The 26,202-nt window shown below is 46.3% G+C and overlaps 1 protein-coding gene across 1 annotated transcript in view; it reads right to left on the bottom strand.

Moving 5' to 3' along the window:
• The window catches only part of CDYL (chromodomain Y like), a 134,901-nt gene that overhangs the window by 43,791 nt on the left and 64,908 nt on the right, over window positions 1–26,202 (bottom strand). Inside the window, exon 2 of the mRNA XM_060109909.1 lies at window positions 5,863–6,529. Coding sequence (XP_059965892.1) covers window positions 5,863–6,529 — 667 coding nt within the window. The remainder of the gene's footprint in view (window positions 1–5,862; window positions 6,530–26,202) is intronic.

Here is a 26,202-nt window from a genome sequence, read left to right as displayed (position 1 = left end):
AGCAGCAGTTCTCTCTGGGGTGGGGGGGAGCAGTAGGTAGGGGTTGGGGGGGAGCTTTTACTTTTCTTTTTGTTCTTTGAGATGTTTTAATTATTTTATGTTTTCCTGTCATTAAAAATGTTTAATTATTAAAGTACTTATTTAAAAATAATTTACAAATGCCTAAAGACAATTTCAAACCAAGATCTCAAGAGCGAATAGGAACTAGATCTAACTATAAGAAAGTAAAATATACTACAAACACAAGGATTTAGTGCTAGATAGTTCGTTCCCATCTTGCTCTACAAAACCACAAACTTACAAGAGAACACAGCACAGGATGGCCTGAGAACCACCTGGAGGGTGTGCTGGGCCCATCTGAGAGAGAGTCCGGCTCGAGAGGTGGGATGGGGCCTGGGGGTGTGCGTTCCTAGAAGGTCCCCAGGTGCTGATGCTGCTCTGGGCACCGCACTCCGAGAACCATTGGAATAGGAAGAGACACAAAGACAGTGGGAACGAAGAGAGAAAACCAAACAGTCACAGGGCTCTGAAGTGGGCTCACTGGGCCAACGCTGCCCCGAGTCCCAAGCACTCTTGAGCGTCCCTAAAGCCTCGCGGAGGAGCGAGGAGGCGAGTCTCCCAGAAGCAGAGGTCGGAGCTCGGCAGTCAGGTCGGGTTCCTCCTGCGGGGACTCGGGCTGGTCCAGAGCCAGCTGGGTGACTCCCTAAAACATCTTAGGCCCGTTGAATCTGTCACGATCACACTTAGTTCATTCTACACAAGACAGGAGATATGATTACGAACGGTGAGCTGATGCTTCAAAGAAGACAGTGACGCTCTGGAAAGTATATACAGCGCACGGGTAAGAGGAATGGTCAAATCAGGTGTAAGCGAGAAAGTGGGAGAAATGAAAAATTCTAGGGCTGTGCACCCAGGCAGACCGGTGAGTACCTGAGATCGTGTCCACTTTAATGAAATCCGAACTGGAAACAGGAGAAGAGGGTTTAAGGGTGTGAGTCACACAAAACCAGTGGGTCCACGTGTAAAGAAAGAGGCTCGCTCTTCAAACAAGTGGCAAGTGAAAGCACCCCTTTAAAGGCCTGGGGTCCACATCGGGGACTGGCGAAGAACCGCCCATTTATAAGTTTTCAAGTAAAATGATGACGGCCTGTATGTTTTCAGAGACTCTTGGGGGTGACCGACTTCACCCCACAGGCTGCTGCTGCAGGGCAGAAACCTCTTCTCCATGGGGCCTTGTGCCTACAACTCCACTGGAATCTGAAGCACATCCAGATTTGGGGGCTGCCGAGCTCAGCTCAGGAAGGAAACGGGGTGACTGCACAGTTCTGCGGGGCCACCTACCGTGTGCTCAGGGTGGGCAAAGCTGAGCGCCCGCGAGCTGCCGGTGGGTCATTTCCCCCTTGCAGCCTTTCCGCGTGGGAGACCACGACAGACGCTTGTTGCTTTCAAAGGGAAATCCTTCGTGGTGAGCCCTCGTACAAACGTTCAACTGACGGTCTGCTACAGTGTGGCTTCAAACGTCCTCTTGTCCAGCGGACACTTCCTGCTGGGGCCCCGCTGACCGGCGACTGCCTCTGGGCACTGGTCTCCTGGCCTCCTAACCTTCCCTGGAGGTAAGTTCCAATGTCGGCGCCTACACAGCAAGTGGCCCCAGGGCCCCTCCTGCAGAGGAGCTCTGAACCGGGAGCCCGGGCAGCATCTGCTTCATATTCTTACTGGGAGGAACTTATGCTGCAGTTCCTCCTCCTCCTCCGAAGAAGAAGCCAGCTTTTCCTGAAAATTTCTCCTAGGAACTTCCTCCAACTGAAATGCTCACGGGGTGGAAGACATGTGGTGTGTTAAGGTATTTCCTCCATCATTTTCCTCCTAAATCTGTTAGCTTTGACTTAAACTCCAGCAGCCAACCCTACGTGATAACACTGAGAAGGTTCAGACCTCATTTCAAAACAACAGTGTTTCCTACTAGTATTTTCTCCAATGTCATACTTGTGGAATGGTGATCAACTAGATATCTGAATTCACGAAAGAACAAAGTAACAATAATACAGTTTTTAAAAGCAATTGCTTCTTTTGTAGGATTAGTTCATCAGGCAATTAAAAGAGCATGAAAACAGTAACTTATTAACAAAAAAGAGTGGAAACACAGCTGCATTGCCTAAATTTAAGATTTTTTCTATTTCTGAGTGAAGCAATATACTCATCTTTTTTTTTTTTTTTTTTTTTTTTCAGTACGCGGGCCTCTCACTGTTGTGGCCTCTCCCGTTGCGGAGCACAGGCTCCGGACGCGCAGGCTCAGCGGCCATGGCTCACGGGCCCAGCCGCTCCGCGGCATGTGGGATCGTCCTGGACCGGGGCACAAACCCGCGTCCCCTGCATCGGCAGGTGGACTCTCAACCACTGCGCCACCAGGGAAGCCCTATACTCATCTTTTAAACCTCTGTTTCATACTTAAAACAGTCAAAAACCAAACACACATATGGTTAGTCTGTAAAAGTCACTGTATGTGTGTGTTAAAATTCTCCAGAAACATTTACTCTTTTGGGTAACAGACATTTAAGTATCTGCTGTGCTTGGTGGCAAAAATATCCCCCCTACTCGATTAATGTTTTGAATAGGAGATGGTTCATTTCCCAATGACTCCGCAAGTATCTGCTTCAATTAGTTTTAGAAAAACAAATCAGGGTTCTGGTGTGGCACTAAAATTACCATGGAAGGTAGAAACAAACATCTGTGTTAAGAATGTACGAACGTGAGGGGGCTTCCCTGGTGGCGCAGTGGTTGAGAGTCCGCCTGCCGATGCAGAGGACACGGGTTCGTGCCCCGGTCCAGGAGGATCCCACATGCCGCGGAGCGGCTGGGCCCGTAAGCCATGGCCGCTGAGCCTGCGCGTCCGAAGCCTGTGCTCCGCAACGGGAGAGGCCACAGCAGTGGGAGGCCCGCGTACCGCAAAAAAAAAAAAGAATGTACGAATGTGGACCAACCACCCAAGAGGGCCTCGGTCCTCCTCGTCAGGAGAGAGACACACTGGAGGCGAGGATGTGGTTTTCCGGAAGGTTCCATGCTCTGGACCACGGACCTTGTCTTTTCAACAGCACCCGCTCTCGTTTAGTGTGACCCAGTGACAGGGAGAAAAGGACGTGTCACACAGCCTCTTCTCCAGCAAGCACTGTCCTACCCAAATCACTCCCGCCACGCACAGGCGCTGCTCTGGCCGCGGGGAGGCTCAGCCCTGCAAGACAACGTCCCTCCCGAAGCCCACAGTCCAGTGGCAGGAAGAATGGAAGCATCTTCCACACAGGAGGGTGACAGGAAGCAAAGGCGCCCAGTGGCCCTGACAGGTGTCCGGGACCCCACTGCAGGCCTGGGTCACCACGGCCTTAAAGACATTTCCGAGGGGCTGTCAGACTTGCTCCCATCTAAGTGGGGAGGAGATTCTCAACCTGTATGGGACCCGGGTGGGCAGGAGAGAAGGGTGTTACTCTCACCCCAATCAACTACCTCCGCAGAACAAGATAAAATAATTTAAGATTTTACACTTACACGCCCCCTGTGGTTTTAACCACAGACACCCTTATAGACACTGAAAAATTTCTGAAATGGCTACGGGTGATAAAAAAAAGGAAGTCACCCACTTTTTATTTAAACAGAAGCCACAACCCTCCTTATATACAAAATTGAGGGCTTCTGCTGAGGGCAGCCAACCCTGCAGAACTGTGCTGAGAGCAGAATGTGGGAACTTAAGAGTCAAAATAGTTTTGAAAATTATGGGTCCCCTCCGGCCAGAAAACGTATGTACACACAAGCTCTGTGGACAATCAAAGGGGAACCCCAGGATCTGAGGCCTCTGTGCCCCACCCCCAGGACCAAGGCTTCCCAGAGCAGGGTGAGCAAACTTCTGTTAAAAGCCAAACGGCCCACCTTCAGCCTGCAGGCTACACAGTCTCGTCACAATGATTCAAGTCTGTCCCTGAAGCTGGAAAGCAGCCAGACTGTAGGTGAACAAACGTGCCTGGGTTCCAATAACCCTTTGTGGAACAGAAATCTGAATTTCTTCTATTTTCACGGATCGTGAAATATTATTCCTCTTGACTTTTTCAAACATCAGAAAACGCAACAACCATTCTTAGCTCCCAGGCCACACAGGGCTGGGCCCGCGGGCTGTAGTTTGGCGGCTCGGGCCCAGGCCTCGTCTGCAGCACCAGAGCCCAGGCGGCACCTGGCCCGAGTGAGCGGTGAAGCAGGAGACGTTTCTTTCCCTGGTGAAGGTGGCCGGCAGTGGCGAGGAGAACACAGGGTGGAAACTAAGAGACGTGCTGATTCCCGCCCGGCCTGAGCATCCAGCCTCTCCGGACCCGACCCCCGTCTGTAGAGTGGAGTCTCCTATTAGCGGGCTGTCGGGCCTCGTCTGCCTCCGAGCCTCTGTGCCTCTTCCTCGCGCCGAGGTCAGAGGGCTGTGTCTGTGGGCAGGTCAGCCACACGAGAAGTCAGCTCTGCGGACGAGCTCCAGGCGAAGGCCAAAGGCAGGGCGGAGCAGCAGCGTCGGGGCAAAGCCCGTGTCTGGGAAACACTGGTGAGAGGCCCCTTTACTGTGCAAAGGGGACCATGACCTCAGTCATATCCCCCCAAGCCTGCGGGATGCACCACAGCAAGACGGCAGAGCAGTGTCTCAGGGGAACACGTCTCTGGAGGAAAAGAGCACCCCAAACCAACCAACATCACTTTTCCTCGTGTCGTATTATTCTACTAAGCATGGGCTGAGGGAGATGCGCACAGGTACAGAGACCGTCCCACTCCTGCAACATGGACGGCGAGGGGGCACGAGTGACAAAGGGACATGAGAGTGGGTGGCTCTTGGACCAGAAGGAAGAGCAGTGTCCACGAGGCGAAGAAGCAACAGGGCAGAGAAGAGCCGGCGCCCCGACGTGGAGAGAGAGCCGGACAGGTGTGGGTGGCCGCGTGCAGACTCGGGGCCGCCTGCCCACCAGGTACAGCAGCTGGCGACCGGGGATCGCGCCCCCGTCCAAGAATCACAGTGAATGGATGGGAGCCGCCAAGAGGCGGGGAGCAGGGGGGCCAGTAAGACAGCAGGCAGGTACACCTACCGTGAGGTGAGGCATACGTCAGAGAAGACGTAACAGAATTCTAGAAGAAGTGGCGGCTCGCCAGGCGCAGGAAAAGGGCAGGGAAGGCAGCTGTCTGTGCTGATCCCCAGGTGTGCTGTCCTGGGGTCGGGGAGGCCACAGGATGACCACCCAAGCTGCAGCGTCCGGGTCAGGAACAGGGTAAAAGCAGAACAGAAAAGAGCACCCACACTGAACGCACTCCTGCTCTGAAAAAGGAATTCGAACAGTTGACTATTTTGGAGAGACCAATCGAGGTCCCAAAGGCTCTCAGGTCATCAATATCCTCCTTGAGAGGCACTTCCAGTTACTTAGATGGGTTGGCACAATGAGAACCATGACTTCTAATCAATACCGGTCACACTCAGAAAATTCAGATGGATTCCTAACATGAGACACAGTGCCTAAGAGATGCATAAAGGTAGAAACAAGATGTAAAAAACCAACCAAACAAACAAACAAACAAAAAACCCAGCCATCACCTACTCAGAGTGGGACACTGTTTAAGTCAAGCCAACGTGGTGGTCCAGCCTGTGGACGGCCAATGAAACAGAGACAGCCAGTGCTGACTTCAGACGCCAATGTCAAAGGCTTCAAGGAAAAAAAGCAGGGGCTGGCGAAACCTCTCCGGGGTTCCCGCAGACAGACATGTGTCAGAAGCGGAGCCCGCAGGAGCCCCCGGGCCCACACCAGACTGCCCTCCGGGGCAGGGACCCCACGCCCCTCCAAGACCGTCACTCACCTTTCCCGTTCACGGCTAGCCCCGTGGCCATGGCCGCGGTCACGGGGCCGGACACCTGAGGCACCAGCGGGTGTATCCGGGGCCGGCTCCCCATCCGCGCCCGCTCGGCACCGGGGCCCAGCAGAGCTCCGACCGGCTTTTCGGCCGCCACCTCCGGCGCCACCGTGTCCTCCTGCCCCTGCTCGACGGGGTCCAGTTTCTCGGGGCTCTCGCTCTGAAAGCCGTCCACCGCGGTCCTGCTCTTGATGGGGCTCTTGGGCACGAGGATCTTTATGCCTGACTTGGCCAGGTCCATGTTCTTCCGGTTCGAGAGGGACGGGGCTGGGTTCCTCCTGAACTTCTGGCCGGCGGCAAACAGCGGGCTGGCCTTGGGCTCGTGTTCCTTGCCAACCACCAGAGATTTCGGAGAGGCCTTGGAAAAGCTGCTGTTGGTGGACCTGGAGATCTGCTTCCTGGCGCTGTTCGGGGAGGCCCGGCTGGCCCTGGTGCAGGGGCCCTCCCTCTGCTTCTCGGTGTGGCGCCTGTTGAAGTCGTGGATGTACTCCTCGCAGTTCACCAGGTGCTGCTCCGGTTCCCAGGTGTCGTCCTCGCTGTCGTAGCCCTTCCACCGGACCAAGTATTCCGTCTTCCCTTTTTTGTTCTTCCTTTTGTCAACGATTCTTTCAACCTGTTTACAGAGGAAAAGAGAAAAGTATAAATGCACTATCTGAAAAATAAGGTGCAAGCGTAATAACAATGGACCATCGAAAATAATAAAAACCCCAACAGGTGATGCGCGTGATCGCCTCTTCCCAAGCCAAACCATCTGAAAACAGAACAGTAGGGCTTCCCTGGTGGCGCAGTGGTTGAGAGTCCGCCTGCCGATGCGGGGGACACGGGTTTCTGCCCCGGTCCGGGAAGATCCCACATGCCGCGGAGTGGCTGGACCCGTGAGCCATGGCCGCTGAGCCTGCGCGTCCGGAGCCTGTGCTCCACAACAGGAGAGGCCACGAGAGTGAGAGGCCCGCGTAGCGCAACAAAAAGAAACAAAAACTAAAAACAGAACAGTAACAGAGTATTCGGGGTTTTAGCGATTTCCTTGAAATTAAGTCAAACAAAATGCTAAAATGTTATGCTCAGAATATATGGATGTGTTAGGTAGCTTATTTTTTTGTGATTCAAGAGAGGCTATTTTCTATATTGAACGCCGACCACCTGAGCTGGTTTTCATGGTCACAACTGGACCAGTGCTGGGTATCTCCAGCCTCCTGCCTGGCCATCCTGTTACCAAGAGCAGGAGCCCAAGAAACAGCACGGCTGTGGTCCAGGCCGAGCCCTGAGGGTGGCACCGGCCCACGCACTGAGGAAACAGGGTAGGTACTGACAGCGTCGCTTAGAAGCACTCAGTTAAAATGAAAAAGGTCCACAGAGGACTTAACGTTTTACTGGTAATAAATGGTGCAGAATGGTCAGGTTATTTACCTTTAAAACCTGGTTTTAACTAGTGTGAACCAACATCTTTAAAGGAAGATGCTGTCAGTCTTTGAATCTGATGATCAACACATCCCGTATCAAATTTATGAATTTACACAACCTTGGCATGAAACGTACTGTCATTACCATGACAAATTCCACTGCCTTAATTGACATCCTAAGTGTAGGTGGGAGAGCGTCTATGACTCGTGGGAACAAATCTGTTTCGCATAATGCCCCCCAAGTTATTGGGGAAATACAATCTGTGGCTACCTCTCCAGTCAACATAGAAACCACCAGCCTGCTTCCCCAGGGGCAGCAGCTACCTCGTACCTCGTAGGCAGAGGCCTGGGCCACACGGCAAGCAGCTCTTTAACTAAGGAGACAGGGTCTAGGCCACTATCAGGGTCTTCAGCAAACTTCTGGCAAAGCTACAGGTTAGGCCAGCTGACACAACGGTGTACCTAGTTCTCCAACATGCCAAAATAGCAGAAGCTGAGTACAGCTGCAGACGCTGGAGGGGAGTGGGGAACACCCTACACCCCAGCATCTGCCCTACTGTCGAAATACCCGCCAAACTTGCCAGTATACCTACCTGGGGTGTAGAGAATGAAAGCCCTGAACTACAGAAGAGCCTGAAGTTAAATGCGCATTACTGCCTCTGGGTGACAAGGATTAGGGGAAGCAAAGGCCTGGTTCCAGCAGAAGGCGGGTTTCACGCCAGGCAGACCCCGCGTCACAGCGGCGTCAGGCCTGCATGGTGGGCCCTCATGGTCCAGGCTGCAGCGTGGGGTGCTTTCAAAGTGATTTTCTCCCATTCCTCTGCTTGTGAAGAGTTGCGTTTAAGGGTGTAAGTATTTCCATTTAAAACACATGTTTCTGGAAAATTCCACACCAATCAATTTCACGGCAGAAATAACTTAAAAGTTTTAGATACAAGCGGTAAAGAAATTCTCTCTTAACAGCTAACAACGATGTTTAATCCTTGGTTTCTTTCTAAATCAACTTCCACCCCAGCAGCATGAGGGAGGCTGGACCAGGACGGCCCATCTTCCTTTCGCCCGCTTCCTTCAAGCTGCACAGGGCTCTGGTCAGGGAGGACGGATCTCCTCCCCCGACCCCCGTGAACGGCTGGTGCTCCCTGCAGGCCGGCCCCCACGGGCTGCACTGCGTGTGCACTCGGCGGCCAGACCCCGCTCGGCCACTGAGAGGAGCGGGGACGGGGCACGCACGGGAGACCCTGGGGCTTGGAAGGGGCCACCTGGGGCCTGGCCATGCCACTGCACCACTGGGCACGAGAGCAGCCACAGGCGCCACGGAAACAAGACTTACGCGCACTGAACTGAGGGTTTTGTCATTTTCACGTGTCCTAAAATAGGGAACTTCTGATTTCCTTCAACTCTTTAAAACCTGTGGAAACCGTTCTTCCGGCTGGCCTGCAGGTCCCAGATCACAACCCCACAGCAGATGGGGAAGGAGCAGCGAGCACTCGGGGCGCACGTGCTGCTCTAACTCTCGCGGGGACGTGGCTGCAAGCTGACAACACGTGTGGCCGACACGGGGACACAAACACGAAGTGGCGGGTCTACGAGAGCCACACCGGGCACGGGACACACAGCGTGGGAGGTTCAGGCCCCTAAGACCAACTCCACACCAAGCTGGGACCCCCCTCCTTCAAGGACAGACGTCCTCCCTCCTTTGAAAGCGTTAAAGTAGAAGTCCTGTTCATCCCTAGTCTGAGTGGCTAAATTAATCTCCCACAAAAAGGCACATCACCTGGATTCAACGTGATTTTACTGGGATATAAGCCTCAAGGGATTTCCAGAGCTCTCCTGTGATGAGGGAGGAAGACCTGATCACAAGACAACGCAGGAAGAGATCTTTCTCTGGGTCTTCAGTCCCTTCTGCTTGAGAGCCGCCCCGTAACTGGTTCTGGAAACTAGTATCGACAAACGGTCTTTCTTAAAGTATACGTGAGTATCCACTTCTAGTTACAGAATCTCGATGTAAAGAATTTTAAAAAACAAATTCTTCATAAAAGCACAGAATTACAGACAAAAGTTCTTTTTGTTAGGATTTCCTTCTAAAACTCAATCTAAAACACTCCAAACATGAAAGAAGTAAAACCAGGCTTTCCTGAACATAGCAAAGTCCTCTGATGGTTTCCAGAGCAGTAAAATTAATCAAAAAGGGTCATTCCGAACCCCCAACGCACTCCACCGACCTCGGAGCATGCCACAGTCTCGGGGCCCAGGAAGGTGCTGGGATGGCCTGGGGGTCGCACAAGACAGAAAGACGAGCACAGACGAAGGTTCACTGACCTGTGAACAAAAACCCGCGGAGAAACCCCCGCAGTTAAAGAGCTCAGCAAGAGGAGGAAGAACGTAACTCTGCTACTGCTGCAGTTAAAATACCCAACAGCCTGAGAAATAAGGCATGCAAACATATCTGCTCACAAGAAGAAGACCAACGTTGCACCATCATCAATAACTGTGCCAGCGGCCCTGCTGGTGGCTAATACTTGCTGTGATCCCGCCCAGAACAGGGGGCTTCCAGCGTAACTTTGCAACCAGAAGCAAGGCTGAAGGCTTTTCTCAGGTTTGAGTCGTACACCAATGCCTGGGTAACCTGGAACACCAGAGCATCACCATGGAAACAAGAATACATAAAACCCTGCTTATGTCAAAGAATTCTGGTGGACCTCTGAAGCAACAGAGGAGGACAGGTGTTTCACCAGTCAGGTGAAAGGTGTGTTAACTATTAAGAACAGGAAAAGTTGCCTTAACTACTAAGAACAGTTGTTAACTATTAAAAACACAGGCAGATACATTGTTCCACTGGAAGAAAGAGAGGAACATACACATGACTATCTGACGACACTGGAAGGAAACCAAAAGCCCACAGAACCGAGGGGATTGGACCCTTGAAACAAGGGACCCCAATGGCTCGTACATCCCTAGAACTCGGCAGAAAGCACAGTCTCTCTCTCTCTTTTTTTTTTGCCGTGCCGTGAGGCAGGCAGGATCTTAGATCCCCCAACAGGGCTCGAACCCGTGCCCCTGGCAGCGAGGGCTCGGGGTCCTAACCGCTGGACGGCCAGGGAAGTCCCAGAAAGCACAGTCTTAGAGGCTCCAGGTGCCAGGTGGTGGAGTCAGGAGTGGACGGGGAGGAGATCTGTACAGACAGGAAGGCCCCCCAGAAGGGGCGCCGCCCACATAACACCCAACCCCTTCACACCCTGGGCAGCCTCCTGCTGTGCCACCAGGGAGAGCAACACCTGGTGCGCTGGGGAGCCCCCCCGACCGCCTGCACCGCAGAGAACACCGGGCCTTTTAGTGCCACCTCCCACTGGACCCGAGGTCGGCATGACAGTCAGCGCGAGGGCCACCTATCCTGCTGTGCCAAGTCCCCACTCATCTCCCAAGGGAACCACCCAAGGTCCTAACAACCTGCCTGCCTTCTGCCCACGGTGGTTGTGACCTTCCTCTTTTCACTCTGAGAAACACTGGGCCATGTGCCACCAAACTGGTGAGCACATCCTCCTGCCCAGAGAAGAATCGGCCACCAAGAGGGCCGTGCTGGCTGCTGTGTCCGCACAGGACCGGGTGGTGCGCAGTCAGTCTGTGACCGTCTCCATGTCTCCCCATCGTCAGGCCACAAAGCGGGGCACCGTTTATTGCCAGGCCATGCCCTGGTCAACACAGCGAGCCACTGATCTCCACGGATTTTCCTCATATCTCACCAAGCGACCCATGAGGCTTGCATCCTCTCCTCTGAGAAAACCACATCCTTGTCAGTTTCCCATCATCGTAAGTGAAACTCAAGAACCAAGACGTGTCTGTGATTTCACCCCATCTGCAAGCTATCACGCAAGTCTGCACTGTTTCACAGATGTGGCAAAGGCAAGACCCCTGATCGCAGACAGAGGACTCTGTTCCTCAGCAGCTGCGGCAGCCAGAGGACCAGCATGTCCTTGCTCCAGTGCCCACAGGATGACACAGACGGCCAGGTGAGACCCATGCACACAACGGGTGATGTTACAGGACAGGAAGCCAGTCTTTTATGATGGGCCGTGAGCATGCCTGCCCCGACCTCTGGCAGGAGAGACTATGGCTGTCTTCTAAACAAACATCCTTGGACAGCCCTGAAAGATGTTCACGGCGGGGGAGCAGGGGGAGAGGGAAGGAGCAACTGGATGAAGGTGATCAAAAGGCACAGACTTCCAGTTATAACATAAATAAGTTCCGGCGATGTACAGCATGGCAACTGTAGTTAACACTGCTCTATGGTATATTTGAAGTTGCTAAGAAAGTAGACCCTAAAAGTTCTCATCACAAGGAAAAAAACACTTCTCTTTTTCTCTTTTAATCATATGAGATGATGGCTGTTAACTAAACTCATTCTGGTGATCATCTGGCAACATATATAAGTCAAGTCATTATACTGTATACCCTAAACTTACATGGTGCTGTGTGTCAATTATATATGATAAAACTTAAAGGAAAAAATGATGTTCATGAATTCAGAGTAAATATTGTTAAAAATTAAAATTTCCCAAATGTATCTATAGATACAAGACAATCCCAATAACAATCCCAGCACGATTTTATGTGGAAACTGCCGAGATCTGATCGTTTACATGGAAAGGCAACAAACCTGAAGAACAATCCTGAAAAAGAACTGACTGGAAGACTCATAGAGCCGTACTTCAAGACCCTCTCCCGAGAACCAAGAGATTCCCAACAGTGTGGTACTTACACAGGACGTACAAGGGCGTCAATGGGGTAGAGGAGAGAGCAAGCCCAGAAGGAGACCCTCACTTGAACTGGCCACAGGATTGAGGGAGTGAGTGATGTTTGGTGACAAAGGCTTCCAGAGCAATCCACGTGTCTTTTCAATAAGTACTGCTGGAATACTGGCTATCCTTACGTAAAAGAAGTGAACCACAACCCTTATCCCAACCTTTACACACAGAAATTAATTCAAGATGTATTTTAGGCCCAACTAGAAAAGCTTTTCTATGAAGCTTCCATAGCAAAACACGGGACATCATCTTTGTGACTTAGGGGCAGGCAAAGGTTCTTTAGGTCACAAAAAGCAATAACCATGAAAGAAAGAAAATTGATAAATGAGACTTCATCAAAAAACAATGTCGAGAAAATGTATAAACACGCCAGAGATTGGGAGATAATATCCATAAAAAATATCTTCAAGGACTGGTCCCTAAGACTAATAAAGAACTCCTAGAATTCAATAATGAAAGGACCAAAATGTAATTTAAAAGCGGGCAAAGGATTTAAGCATACATTCCCAAAAGAAGATAGACAAATGGCCAGTACACACATTAAAAAGTGAGGAACATCACTGCTCATGAGGAAATGCAAATTAAATACACAATGAGATACTACTACATACCCATTAGAATGGCTAAAATGAAAACACACCAGGGATGTACAACTGGCATATTCATACAGTGTTGGTAGCATTTTCAAATGGTACAGCCATTTTGGTAAAAGGTCTGACAGCATTTCATAAAACCAAACAAATAACTACCCTATGATGCAGCAATTCCAATCCTCATTACCTACCCAAAAAGGAATGAAAACATACATCTACAAAAAGACTTGTACAAAACTATTTATAGCACCTCTGTTCATAATGTATCCAAACTAGAAACAGTCCAAGTTTCTGAGCGACTGGACAAACCGTAGTACGTACATATAGTAATCTCAACAAGAAGTCAACTGGTGATACATACAAACACGTGGGTGAGTCTCAAAACATCACACTGAATGAAAAAGCCCTACTCAAAAGACTACTCATTGTATGATTCTATTTAAATGAAAATTCTTGAATAAGCAAAAAAAAAAAACAAAAAAAAACCCACCCAAACTATTATTGAAAAAAACCCCAAAAACAAAGGTTGGTAGGGAATTAACTGGGAGGGGCATCAGTGAAATTTCTAGCTCAATAAGCCTTTGGGTTGCAAAGGTACATGCTTTGTTAAGGTTGGCAACCTGTATAGTACTTAAGACCTGTGCAGTGCATCGCTACAAAATGTTACATCATTAACAAATGATGTATGAACAAATATGGAATTCAAGTTAATGAACTGCATGCTAAATGAAGTTTACTAGGGAGAAGTGTCCTGATGTGGGCACTTACTATAAACTGTGTCAACAAGTGAGATGGATGGATGGATGGATGGATGGATAGATGGATGGCAGGATGACAAACAGAAGAATCTGCAGGGGGCCTATGAATGCTCACTGTAAAATCCTTTCGACTTAGATGTTTAAAATTTTCCATAATTAAAAAATGTTGAGAAAAAGTCAGTATTTATTCTTGATTTTAAAAACTCAGAAATAAAGGAAGCTACAATAACTACTAGGAAAAATAAGCAAGTTCAGTAAAGTCACAGGATTAATAGTAGTATTAAATAATTAAAATGAAAAATTTTAAATCTCCATTTACAGTATAATCAAAAAGCAAAATATTAGTGATAAATTTAAGCAAAATGTCTAAAACATCTATGCTGAAAATGACAAAATATGGCTGAGAGAAATTAAAGAATACCTATAAACTGAAAGAAACCATGTTTATAAATCGGTCAGTTTTATTTAGTTGTCAATTTTTCCTAAATTGATACATAGATGCAACAGAATCCCAATCAAAAATCCCAAAGCTCTTTTATATAAATTGACAAATTAACTCTAAGGTTTTGTATGTCAAAGTTAAGAATCTAGAATAGCCAAAACAACACTGAAAGAGAAGCACGAAGTTGGAGGGCTTATATTACCTAAATTTAAGACTTATTATAATGGCTGAAATTCAGACAACAAGAGTAAATGCTGACGAGGATGCAGGACTAGTGGAACTCTCATACATGCTGGTGTAAAACACTACTGAACAGAAACCCCAATAGCAGACCAGCAGGGGGAGCGCTCACCCCTGCGACAACAGCCAAGCCCAACAGGAAGAAGAAAGACTCCTGTTCTTTCCTGCCAGGACTCAGCCAATGAAAAGTCAGGCTCTGTTTACTAAGCCCGCCCCCTCCCCTGTCCCCTCTATAAAAACGTCTCCTTCCCTTGCCGTGGGGGGACCTGCACGTGGTTGCTTCGGCTGAGACGCTGAATTGCAATTCTCTGCTCATCCCGAATAAACCCATCTCTGCTGGAGAAAACCTGGCCGTCTATTTGCTTCAGATCAACACTGGCGAGTATGGAAAACTGTGTGACAGTTCCTTAAACATACAGCCGCCTCAGCAATTCTACTCCTAGGTAAATACCTAGGAGGAAACCCAAGAGAACCGGGAACATACGTCCACAGAAAGACCTGTACGAGAATGTTCACGGCAGCTTTATCCTAACGGTCAGAGACTGAGTCGGCCCAGGTGTCCATCAACAGGAAAGCAGATGAACAAGACGAAGTATATTCACACCCTGAACTGCTGCCCACAATAAGACAGCGCACCAGCACTGACCCCTGCAACACGAGTGAATGTGCATCATCATTGCGCTGAGTCAGTGAAACGAGACCCAGACCGTACACTACGTGACTCCACTTGTCGGAGGGTCCACCAGAGGCAAAACCAATCTGTGGTGAGAAATCAGAGCGGGGAGTCTGTGGATGGGGTTGGGGGGCACGAGGAGACTGAAGTGGTGAAAATGCTCCATCTCTGTCAAGACGGTAGTTACAGCAGTGTACACATCTGTCAAAACTACCGCACACTTAACATCTATGCACTTTCTGTATGGAAGTCACACCTCACTCAGCAAACTCAACAGAAAAACTCCTAAGCAGCTCTGAGGCTGGAATGAACCAGGGGATGAAGAGATGCTCCTGGCAGATGACATCTAAACCGGAGCTGGGTCCTCAGAGACCTGCGTCCTCCCCGCGGGCCGAGCTCCCTGCGGCACACGGCCCACCGGCTCCCCTGGCCACAGTGCTGGGGAGCCGAGTGCCGAAGCCGAGCGAGGTGCGCTGGAATGGAAACACGGAGAACGTGTGATACATGTAAAAACAGGGGCAGCGCAAAGTAAAACCAACAAGCTGTGCAAAGCATGGACCAAGAGGCTACTCGTCTTACCGCATTAAAACCTCTTTCAGAGCTACAATAGAGCAGGGCAAGAACTGAGTAAGCAATTCATGATAGAAAGTACAGGCCACCACCACCCCATGAATAAGGTTTAACTCACCAAAGGGAGACACCACGTTCCGTCTGGAAGGCTCACGAGGGTGAGGAAACAGCCTGACGGCTGCAGGTGGGAGCTGTGTTAGTCATGGAGGGCGATTCAACAAAGAACATCGCAAGGTTTAAAACACTCTTACTCTGTATTCGAGAATTCAGCTGAGGAATAAACTCAAGGAAATAACCGAGTGGATGCTCAAAGACGGTGGCACGTGCAAATGGAGAGCAGGTGAGGAGAAATGCAGGAGCCTGGAGAAGGCACCCGCTCCACTGCTCGGAACCAGGCTCGGAGCCTTGCTTCCCCCCCCCACCCCGTGCGTAACCATAGGCACAGAGTTTCAGTTCTGAATTCCTTCAGCAGTGACTGACTGAATTCTGCCCTATTATGTTCATCAATTTATTCCTGAAGCAGGCTCGTAGAATGAAAGGGTAAAAATTTTCAACGGCCGTGTTTTCCAAAGTGTTAAACGCTAAGTGAACTTTCTAACCAAAAACGAAAGAGAAATGTTATGATTCAGGTTATCAGCAAATGTGGATTTCCACCTGCCCCATGAAAAATGCACAGAACGGAACCACCGTTATTCCCGTTTGCTCCTTCCATGAGACCACCAGATACTTGAGCAGTGACATGCCTCTCGGTGTATATGCAGGAAGGTAGGGAGACTGTATATACTGTTACGGTCTCCCTTCTCAGTATGTGATCAGAAAATCTATACGCATGCACATTAAATGGATCCTGTTTGCTAAAAGTCACAATACTCACCCTCTCCATCTACTTTTTCTTACATGACTTCAACAAGTAAAAATGGATTCAAGTTGTTTAAAGGGTAAGGCGCTTAGAAATTTTACCAGTAAGTCACATTTCTGGTATTTTGTTCTGAATAAGAGTAGGATGGTATCTGGTACCAATGAAACCACTTGCTTCTTGCATACTTGACAGACAAATCACAAACTGAGTCAAATCTATGTATGTGTATTGTATAAACAAGGGTGAATCAGAACTTCTCCCGCACAGCTGCTACAACTGAAAAACTATAAAAACATATTTCATAACAGCTATATTATTCTTCAGATACCTCAAAATAGAAAAAAGCATTTGTTATTTTTCATTGACAACACAAACCAAAAATGCCAAATAGAGAGCTTGAAGAAATAATAAATTCCTGTTCTGAGTCAGAATGCTTTACTGTCTGGCTTTATTAAATGGATGGGGACAAAGATGGAATTGTTCAGGAAGTGAGAACAGATAAACTAGGATTTCTGACTTTGACAATTTTCTTTTTAGCTCTATTTTCATAACAAAATAGCAAAGTTAGAAACTACGGTCCTACAGGCAAGGTTCCATATATCTACAATTATAAAAACTTTGCCAAAGTATTCACTTTTAAACCTCAATGTTCCACAAAGAAAGCCAAACCTAAATGCCAAGACATGCCAAAATTAAGTTAAATAAGAATGTACCATACCAGGCGCACACGAAGGACTCAGTAAAGTAACTTTTGTGACAGACTTCACTGATGCCGTTTGATGAGAATCGTTCTCATGAATGACAAGCTGACTCACGGAGAGAGTACCTTTGTGTGGAAAACCCCCAAAGTGCTCCGCGAACAGGAATGAGTACATCCACCAGGGGAATAACACCCACTCCGGGGTGAAATGCAGCGGCTCTACAGCCCACGCAAATACACTTGCACACACAGGCTCAGACCGATGGCAAACAAATCACTTAGGAGCCAGAATATAACTGCCTTGGCCAGAAAATCAAATCTCAGCTCCTGCACGGAGATGCGGGATTGAGGCCACGCAAGTGATCCTCCAACGTCATCTGTCCCAATTCCACGGAGGGCCACTAGGGGGCAGCACAGAGGCGGAATGGGAACCCATTTCTTCCCCGGTAACATGAACTTTAGAGACAGTGGGAGCCCGACCAGGGGTGCAGGGTAGTCTTTGTGAGAAAGCGCCCCTCTCTATTTCCTCCAGATGCCATCTCGGGGAGAACGCTTAGGGCGGAGAGGCACTGCCAAATGCAATTTCTACACAGATCCCCGGCGACCTGGAGACGGCCATGGAAGTGCTAAGTGGGGTCAGTATGTGCAGACCCTAAGTCTGACGAACCAGCTCTGAGATCTGCCAGGTAGGAAGCTCTGATCGAGACCCTCAGGGTCTCTAAGATGCACCCTGAGAATCCATCTGAAGCAGATGGATTCTAAAACCCAGTTCTGCTAACCAGTCAGCACACTCACCAATTCCACCAATACGTACCAAGTCCCTGTGACACGTCAGGTTTCTGCTTTTTCTGAGGTTACAGGAAGAAACAGAAACAGTATTGCTTTCTTCTATTTTGGAAGTTATACTCAAGTGAAAGGAGTCAGACAAATTAATAAATGTGAAATACATTAAATATATGTAATTGCTAAGAAGAGAAAAACCCCAGGAAGAGGACAGGGTAACGGCAGAGAGCTTGGTCAGGAGGAGCTGAGCAAGCACACCTAGAAGGACGTCCAGCCAGAGAGAACGGCTGATCCAAACGCAGAGGGCAGGGCTGTGCCTGGAGTTCGAGAGGAACAGGAGGCAGGCGGGGGCGGGGGGGGTGCTTAGTGGAGGTGACAGGGGAAAATGGAAAAGACGAGGTCAAGGAGGCTGGGGGCAGGGGGAGAGTTAAACTGAGTGCCTGTAGCCAAGCTTTATTCGGGGTTTGCTCTCACTAAGACGGATGCCGGGGAACGGCTCTGGGCAGAGGAATGCATTTCAGAATTAACAACTCCAGCTACTCTGTGGAGTTAAGAACGGGCAGGCAACTCTGACCTCAGCAAGAGGAGGTGTGACTTGCACTAGGGTGGTGAGGTGGAAGACATGCTGAGAAGTGGCTGGATTGGGGTCTATTTTAATGGGGTGCTGGTAAGATTTCCTGATGGACTGGACGCAGGCTAGGAGAGGAAAATGAAGAATGAAAGCTAACCAAGATATTTGGCCTGATTAACTGGAAAGATGGAGTTGACATTTACTGGGATGTGAGAAGATACAAGAGTTCAATTTTAAACACATTAAGAGGAGACGTGGAAGAGACCATGTGACTCACACATCTGGAATTTGGGCTAAAGATAGAAATTTGGAATTTGTAGGCATTAGAAGTGATTAAATCCATGAGATCATGAAGGGAGTTAAGTATGGATAAAGAGAAAAAGGAGTTTGGGGACTGGGCCCTGAGAGACACAAACATTTAGAAGAGGGAACGAACAGGAGAATCCAGCAGAGGTTGCAAAGAGCAGGAGTGACACTGGAGGAGGACTCGGAAGTAGCCCTAGAAGCCAGGTGCCCTAGAGGGGGCTCCGTCATTACGTCTAATGATCTTACTAGATCAAATCAGACCCGGAAGAAAGGAAAGAAGAGGTTGACAAATCCTTTCCACTGAAGAAACAACTACAAAACTTGGCAAAGTTGAAGAACAACGACTTCAGGGCCCCAGAAATCCAACAAAAGGCAACCAGTAGATTGGGAAGCATTTACTCATGAAAACCCACTGAACTCTGAGTAAGAAGAGAGGAAGCTGGTGACCTTGCTGTCTGAGGCTGTCCCCCACCACGGCTCTGACACACTGGTGGCCCTACCATTGTGGGGCTGGCCTGGAAAGCCTGCAGCTTAGCTGTCAAGGGGACTGACTTGATCTGAAGCAGAAGGCAGAAAACCCATGCCGGGAAAGGGCTGCAGCTCTCCCAGCCAGAGGCTGAGGTCCCAGCAGTGGTGACTGACAATGCAGGAACAGGCAGAAATTTATAGGGAGAGCCTGGAAATGAGACAGCCATTGAGGGGAGAGATGACCACTCCACACACCCCACATACAGTGGACACTCAAGGGGGCTAGCACAGAGCAAAACCAGTGCAGCCCTGAAAGCTGTCTGAGCTTTGAATGCAACAGAAACAGAAACACAAACCCAATGCAGAGGGTGGAAGCCTTATGGGCTCAAGGTGTCTGACCATGACCTCTGACCAAAACTTGACTCACAATCTACACAGACACAGGAGTGACCTCTAGAAAGTCAGGCCAAAAATCAAGGTAAGAGCTGGGATGGAGGGAGCTGAGCAGAGAAATCCGAGGCCACACACGTAGGGCCACAAGATTCCTTGGATTACATCCAGGCAAGTGACTTAAAACACGCACACACTTGCAAAACAAAAGCAACAACAAAAAATTCAGGGAAAAAATTAAAATTCTGAAATACACATAGAACACCAGGAAAGTATGAGTCATACTCAGGAAATAAAACAATGAAAACTGTCTCTCAGTTTACTCATAATTTGGATTTAGCAGAAAAAGACTTCAGGTCAACCCTTACAAATACATTAAAAAAAACTGGATTAAAAAAAAAAAGACTCCATGTTTAAAGAATTCAAGGAAAACATGATGAAAATTATTCAAATAGGAAATAACAAAGAAATAGACCCTATCAAAACAGAACAAAAATTCTAGAGTTGAAAAACACAGTAAGTGAAATAAAAAATTCACTAGATGGACTCAACAGCAGATTTGAGAAGGGAGAAGAATCAGTGAAATTTTCGAGAGACTGATAGACTTTACCCAAACTGAAGAACAGAGAGAAAAAATATTAAGAGGACATATATAGTAAAGAGGACATAAAGAGAGAGAAGGCAGAAAAAAAGATACTTTAAGAAATATGGCAGAAAACATTCCAAATATGATGAAAAGCAATTATTGACAGATTCAAGAAGCTCGACAAAGCCCAATTAATATAAATCCAAGGAGATACTTAGTTAGAGATACAGTTGTTAAACCTTTGGAAGCTAAAGACAGAGAAAATCTTGAACTACTAGAAAAATAACAAGTTAACATATATAGGGGAACAACAATACAATTAATGGTTGCCTTTTCATCAGAAACAATGAAAAGTAGAAAGCAGGAGAATGACATATTCAAAGCACTGAAAGAAAACCAACCAAGAATTCTATATCCAGCTAAACTATCCTTTAAAAATGAAGGCAAAATAAAAACATTCCCAAATAAATGATACTGAGAAAACACATGGCCAGCAAACCTGCCTGACAAAAAAAAACCAAAGGAAGTTCTACAAGTTAAAAGAAAATGATTCCAGGCAGCAATGCAAAAGCAGGGGAAGAAAGGAAGAGCAGTGGGGGCGGTAAATATGTGGGTACACATAAAGACTGGTTGAATATTATTTCTTTTTCCTTCTCCATTTCTTAAATGAAACAAGATTATACACAGCAAAAATTATAGCACTGTACATGCTTGACAATTTAGATATAATGTGTATAACTATATCACAAAGGAAGGGGGAGAAAAGAGAGACATACTGGAGTAAAGGTGATACACTGACTTGAATTAAGGTAGTATTAACCTGAAGTACACTGTGATAAATTAAAATGCCTATCATAATCCTTAGAGCAATCACTAAGAAAATAATTCAAAGATATCATTTTAAAAATCACAGAAATTAATATGATAAAGGCAAAAAATGTTTAACATAAAAGAAAGTAGGAAAGAAGAAACAAGAACAAAAACAACGAGATAAACAGAAAACAACTAGCAAACTGACAAAGCAAAACTATTCCAATAATTACACGAGAAATCGAAGAACTAAATACTCCCAACAAAGAGCAGAGGATGGCAGAACAGATTGAACAAAGCAGCTATATGCTCTACAAGAGACTCAAGTTTAGATTCAAAGATACAAATAGGATAAGAGTAGAAGGACAGAAAAAGATATACGACGCCCAGAGTAACCACTTGAGAGTGACTATATTCATATTAGACAAAACAGACTTTCAGCCAAGAAATATTATTAGAGGCAGAGAGGAACACTTCATAATGATAAAAAGGTCAATATTTCAGGAAAGACACAATGACTATAAATGTATGCGTATACCTAAAGGAGTCCCAATATACGAAGCAAAACCTGACAGAAATGAAAGGTGAAATAGACAAGCCTACATTTACAGTTGAAGATTTCAAAATAATAATATCAATAACTGATAGAATAAAACAGAAAATCAGAAATGATATAGAAAACTTGATTGCTATCATCCAACTCACCCTCCCTGACCATTACGGAACACTCCATCCTGTAACAGCAGAATACACATTCTTTTCAAGTGTACACACAACATTTACCACCACAGACCATATTCTAGGCCATAAAACAAGTTTCAGTTAATTTGAAAGGATTCAAGACATACAAAGAGATCCTGACCTAGACACATCATAGTCAAACAATCAAAAAGAAAACTTGTTCAATGACCACAAGGAATTAAATTAGAAACCAACAATTTTGGAAAATTTCCAAAACTTGCCATTAAACAACACACTTCTAAATATTTCCCACTGGGATTCCCTGGTGGTCCAGTGGTTAAGACTCCACGCTTCCACGGCAGGGGGCACGGGCTCGATCCCTGATCAGGGAAGTTCGGCATGCCGTGTGGTTTGACCAAAAAAAAAAAGTTAAATATTTCCCACTGGTCAAAGAAAAAAAGTACAGGAGAAATTAGAAAGCATTTGGAAGTAAATGAAAATGAAAATGTATCAAAATGTATGGGATGCAGTTGAAGTAGTGCTTAGAGGAAATTTTATAGCATTAAACACGTATTCAGAAAAGAAGTAAAGAAGTTTAAAAAAAATCAATAATCTAAGCTTTCCACCTTGGGAAACAAGAACATAAGAGCAAATTAAGCCCAAAGCAAGCAGAAGGCAGTAAGTAATGAAGATCTGAGCAGAAATCAATGCAACAGCAAAACAACAAAACCACCCAGAAAAATAATAAAACCAAAAGTTGGTTCTTTGAAAAGATCAACAAACCTGATAAACCGTTAGCTAGCCTGACCACAAAAAGAAGAGAGAGCACACAAATTATCAATAACAGAAATCAAAGAGGGACATCACTATCCACGTGGCCGAAATTTAAAGGACTACAAGGAAACAGTATGCAACATGAAAAACCCTATGCTAACAAATTAGGCAACTTTGATGAAATGGAGACATGCCTAGGAAAATATCAGTTATCACAATGGACCCCAGAAGAAATGGAAAATCTATACAGATTTATAAGTAAACAAATATACTCAGTCATTTAAAGTCCTCCCACAAAGAAAAGTACAGGCTCAGATGGCTTCACTTATGAAATGTACAAAATACTTAATGAAAAAAAAACAATACTATACAAACACTGCCAGAGAATAGGAAAGACCACTTCTCAAATCATTCTGTGAGGCCAGTATTACTCTGACAGCAAAGCCAAACAAGGACATCATAAAAACAAAAGTAAATTAAAAAAAACCCTACAGAACAATATTTCCCATAAGCACAGACACAAAAATCCCAAGCCAAATTCACCAACATGTAAATAGGATTATACCCCATGTCCAAGTAGGATCTCTCCCAAAAATGCAAGGTCGGTTTCACATCTGAAAATCAATTAATGTAATACCTTATTAATATAGACTAAAAGCCACATGATCATCTTTTTTTTTTTTTTTTTTTTTTTTTTTTTCCGGTACTTGGGCCTCTCACTGTTGTGGCCTCTCCCGTTGCAGAGCACAGGCTCCGGACGCGCAGGCTCAACGGCCATGGCTCACGGGCCCAGCCGTTCCGCGGCATGTGGGATCTTCCCGGACCAGGGCACGAACCCATGTCCTCTGCATCGGCAGGCGGACTCTCAACCACTGCGCCACCAGGGAAGCCCCACATGATCATCTTGATGGTCACAAATAAAGCATTTGACAAAATATAAACTTATGACCAAAACTCTTAAACTAGAAATAGAAACTTTCTCAACGGGATAAGGAAATCTACAAAACCCTACAGCTACTATCACACTTCATGTGAAAGGCTGAAGACATTCCCCTAAATATCCTAGAAACTATAAGCAAGACGTTAGTTCTCAGCACCCCTACTGACCATCACACTATAGGTTCTACATAGCCCCAAAAGGCAAACACATAGAGATCGGAAAGAAAGAAAAACTGTCTTTATTTGCAAATGATATGGTTCAGTATGCAGGGAAAAACTAAGGACTCTACAAAATAACTGTGAGAACTAATAGGTGGGTTTAGGTAGCTTGAAAGATATAAGACCAACATATAAAAATCTTGTATTTCTATATAAGAGCAATGGATAATCCAAAAGTGAAAATAAGAAATAAGAAAGCAATTCCATTCAACGTATCAAAAAGAATAACATACTTGGGAATCAACTTAATGAAAGAAGTTCAAGAGTTTTACACTGAAAACTTCAAGATGTTACTGGAAGAAATTAAAGCTCTAAATAAATAGGGCCCGTGGGCTTCTATGTGCAGGAACTGGGTAGATCTGTGAAGTGGTGGGTCCTGACATGCCTGGTTGGGGAGATAACTGGTACTCAGGGTGTGTCCCCACAGGGTAGGCGCTGGGAGAGGAGAGTTTATGGTTGGGGATTAAGGTGATATGAAAGCCTCTCTAATACTTTATATGCACATACAATGTGGCGTGGGGGTTATGGTGCTGCTTGAAATGTGTGACTAGTTGCTAAGTGCAGGGCTACTGATTCTGGAAGAGAAAGCCACGGCGCTCTGCGTCCTGAAATGTTTCTTCAGACCCTTTGTCTCCAGATGTCTTCTCACGGATCAGATCCACAGGTAACACTCTGGGCCAGGTCAGTACTAACAGTTAGGGTCACTCAGAAGGTAAGCATAAAGCTTGCAAGTCCAAGTCTGGCGGTAAAACGGGGGAATAACATCATTCGATTTTATAAAACCAGCATGTTGGCACATGCTCACAACTTGTCCATTCACCAGCCTTAAATTTTCTCTTTGAGGTGAATTCATCTGACTTTGCTTACTTAGTTTACCAACTTCAGGACCAAAGCCAACAGCACCGTAAGACTGGCTCTTGCTCTAATAGCACAGAGGATATATTCTCAAAGGGACCAAAAGAAAGTCCGAGTATTTTCATTTTCGCTTGTGTCCAGGAACAATTCCTGGCTGTGGAACCCTGCTTTCCCATTATCCACCCCACCCCTTAGCCCTCGTACCAACGACGTACTGGCGTATAACTTTCCAGTTGCAAACAGACTTATACACCCAGCGCTTGCTTTTCAGTAATGTTTTAAAGTCTGTATTTCATAAGGAGTATTTTCTACCAGAGAGATTATCCTTGCTTCATGTGAAAGCAATGCTTTCTCTGGCCTCCCCAAAAGAAACATTTCAATTACACAAAAAAGTAGGGGAAAAAAGAGAGAATTATCTGTATTCTGCTTGACCACCTAGCTAATCAACCCTAACATATTGCCGTAACTGATTTGGGTATTTCTAAATAAAAAAGCAGTAAAATACAGTTGAAACCCACTGAGTACCCACAGTCTTCAGAGGTAACCACTATTCCAAATCTGATGTTTATCATTCTCACGTCTTTGAAAAAGTGTTCTACTTAACATGTGTGTATATCTAAGTAACACAGAGTATCATCTTGCATGGTTTCAAACTCTATAAATTTTCATCAATGTTTTTGAAAGAAATCCATCGTCATACATGTAGATCTAGCTCACTCATTTTAAAGGTTATATAATATTCCACAGCATAAATGATATACTCATCCACTTATCCATTCTCATGCTGTTGGACATGAGTTGCTCCCAATTTTTCTCTATTAGAAACAATAATGCTGCAAATATCCTTGTTACTTTGGCTAAATTCAATTTTTTTTCTTTATGGTTTTTGGTCCTAATGTCTTGCTTTAAAAAATCATTCCCTTCCCCAGAATCATATAGTCTTTTACTACACATGGAAATGACTTCTGTACAGTGTGTGGTAGGGAATTTAATTTTGTTTCTTTCTCACATGGATAACCAAATATCCTAACACCATGACCTAAAGAGCCAATCCTTTCTGTACTAATTTGTAACCCTAACTGTCAATTAACAAGTTTCTACATATGACTCACACTTTTATGTTCTATTTGCTCCCAACAGCAATATCATACTGTCTATAATTGTTGGCACACAATTGTCTGTAGTTCTCTTATTTTTAAAACACTTTTTGTACCTGTAGATAAGCCATCCTTTTCATTCCAGCTGCTATTTGTCTTAATCATCTTTTCTCATTCTTCATAAATTCTGCCACATTTTGTGTCTTTTCAAAGGATTAACCTTAGGACTTGTATCCTTGCTGGGGGGTTACTTTCTACTCTTGTCTTTATCATCCTTTGTTTTTCTTTGACTTTATTCTGCTGCTTTTTTTTTTTTTTTTTTTTCTTTTTGCGGTATGCGGGCCTCTCACTGTTGTGGCCTCTCCCGTTGCGGAGCACAGGCTCCGGATGCGCAGGCCCAGCGGCCATGGCTCACGGGCCCAGCCGCTCCGCGGCATATGGGATCCTCCCAGATCGGGGCACGAACCCGTATCCCCTGCATCGGCAGGCGGACTCTCAACCACTGCGCCACCAGGGAGGCCCTATTCTGCTGCTTTTAACTTCTACGTTGGGTACTTCACTCGTTCCAAAATTTTTGATAACCATTCATTTCTAGGTGTTCTCTTAATTCCATTATGATTTCTTCATTAAACTATAAGTTTTTTAGAAATTTTTCAAATTTTCAAAAAGCACAAAATCAGAAATTCAGCTTCCAATTTAGTAAGTTATGATCACAGTAATGACATCCCAACAATACCAAGTTATTTGCTGCTTTGCGGCTTAGAGTGTGG

This window comes from Mesoplodon densirostris, chromosome 10 (assembly GCF_025265405.1).
Source record: "Mesoplodon densirostris isolate mMesDen1 chromosome 10, mMesDen1 primary haplotype, whole genome shotgun sequence".
NCBI classification, from domain to species: Eukaryota; Metazoa; Chordata; class Mammalia; order Artiodactyla; family Ziphiidae; genus Mesoplodon; species Mesoplodon densirostris.
The sequence above is the reverse complement of the archived record's forward strand: the minus strand, read 5'-3'. Positions and strand labels throughout refer to the sequence as shown.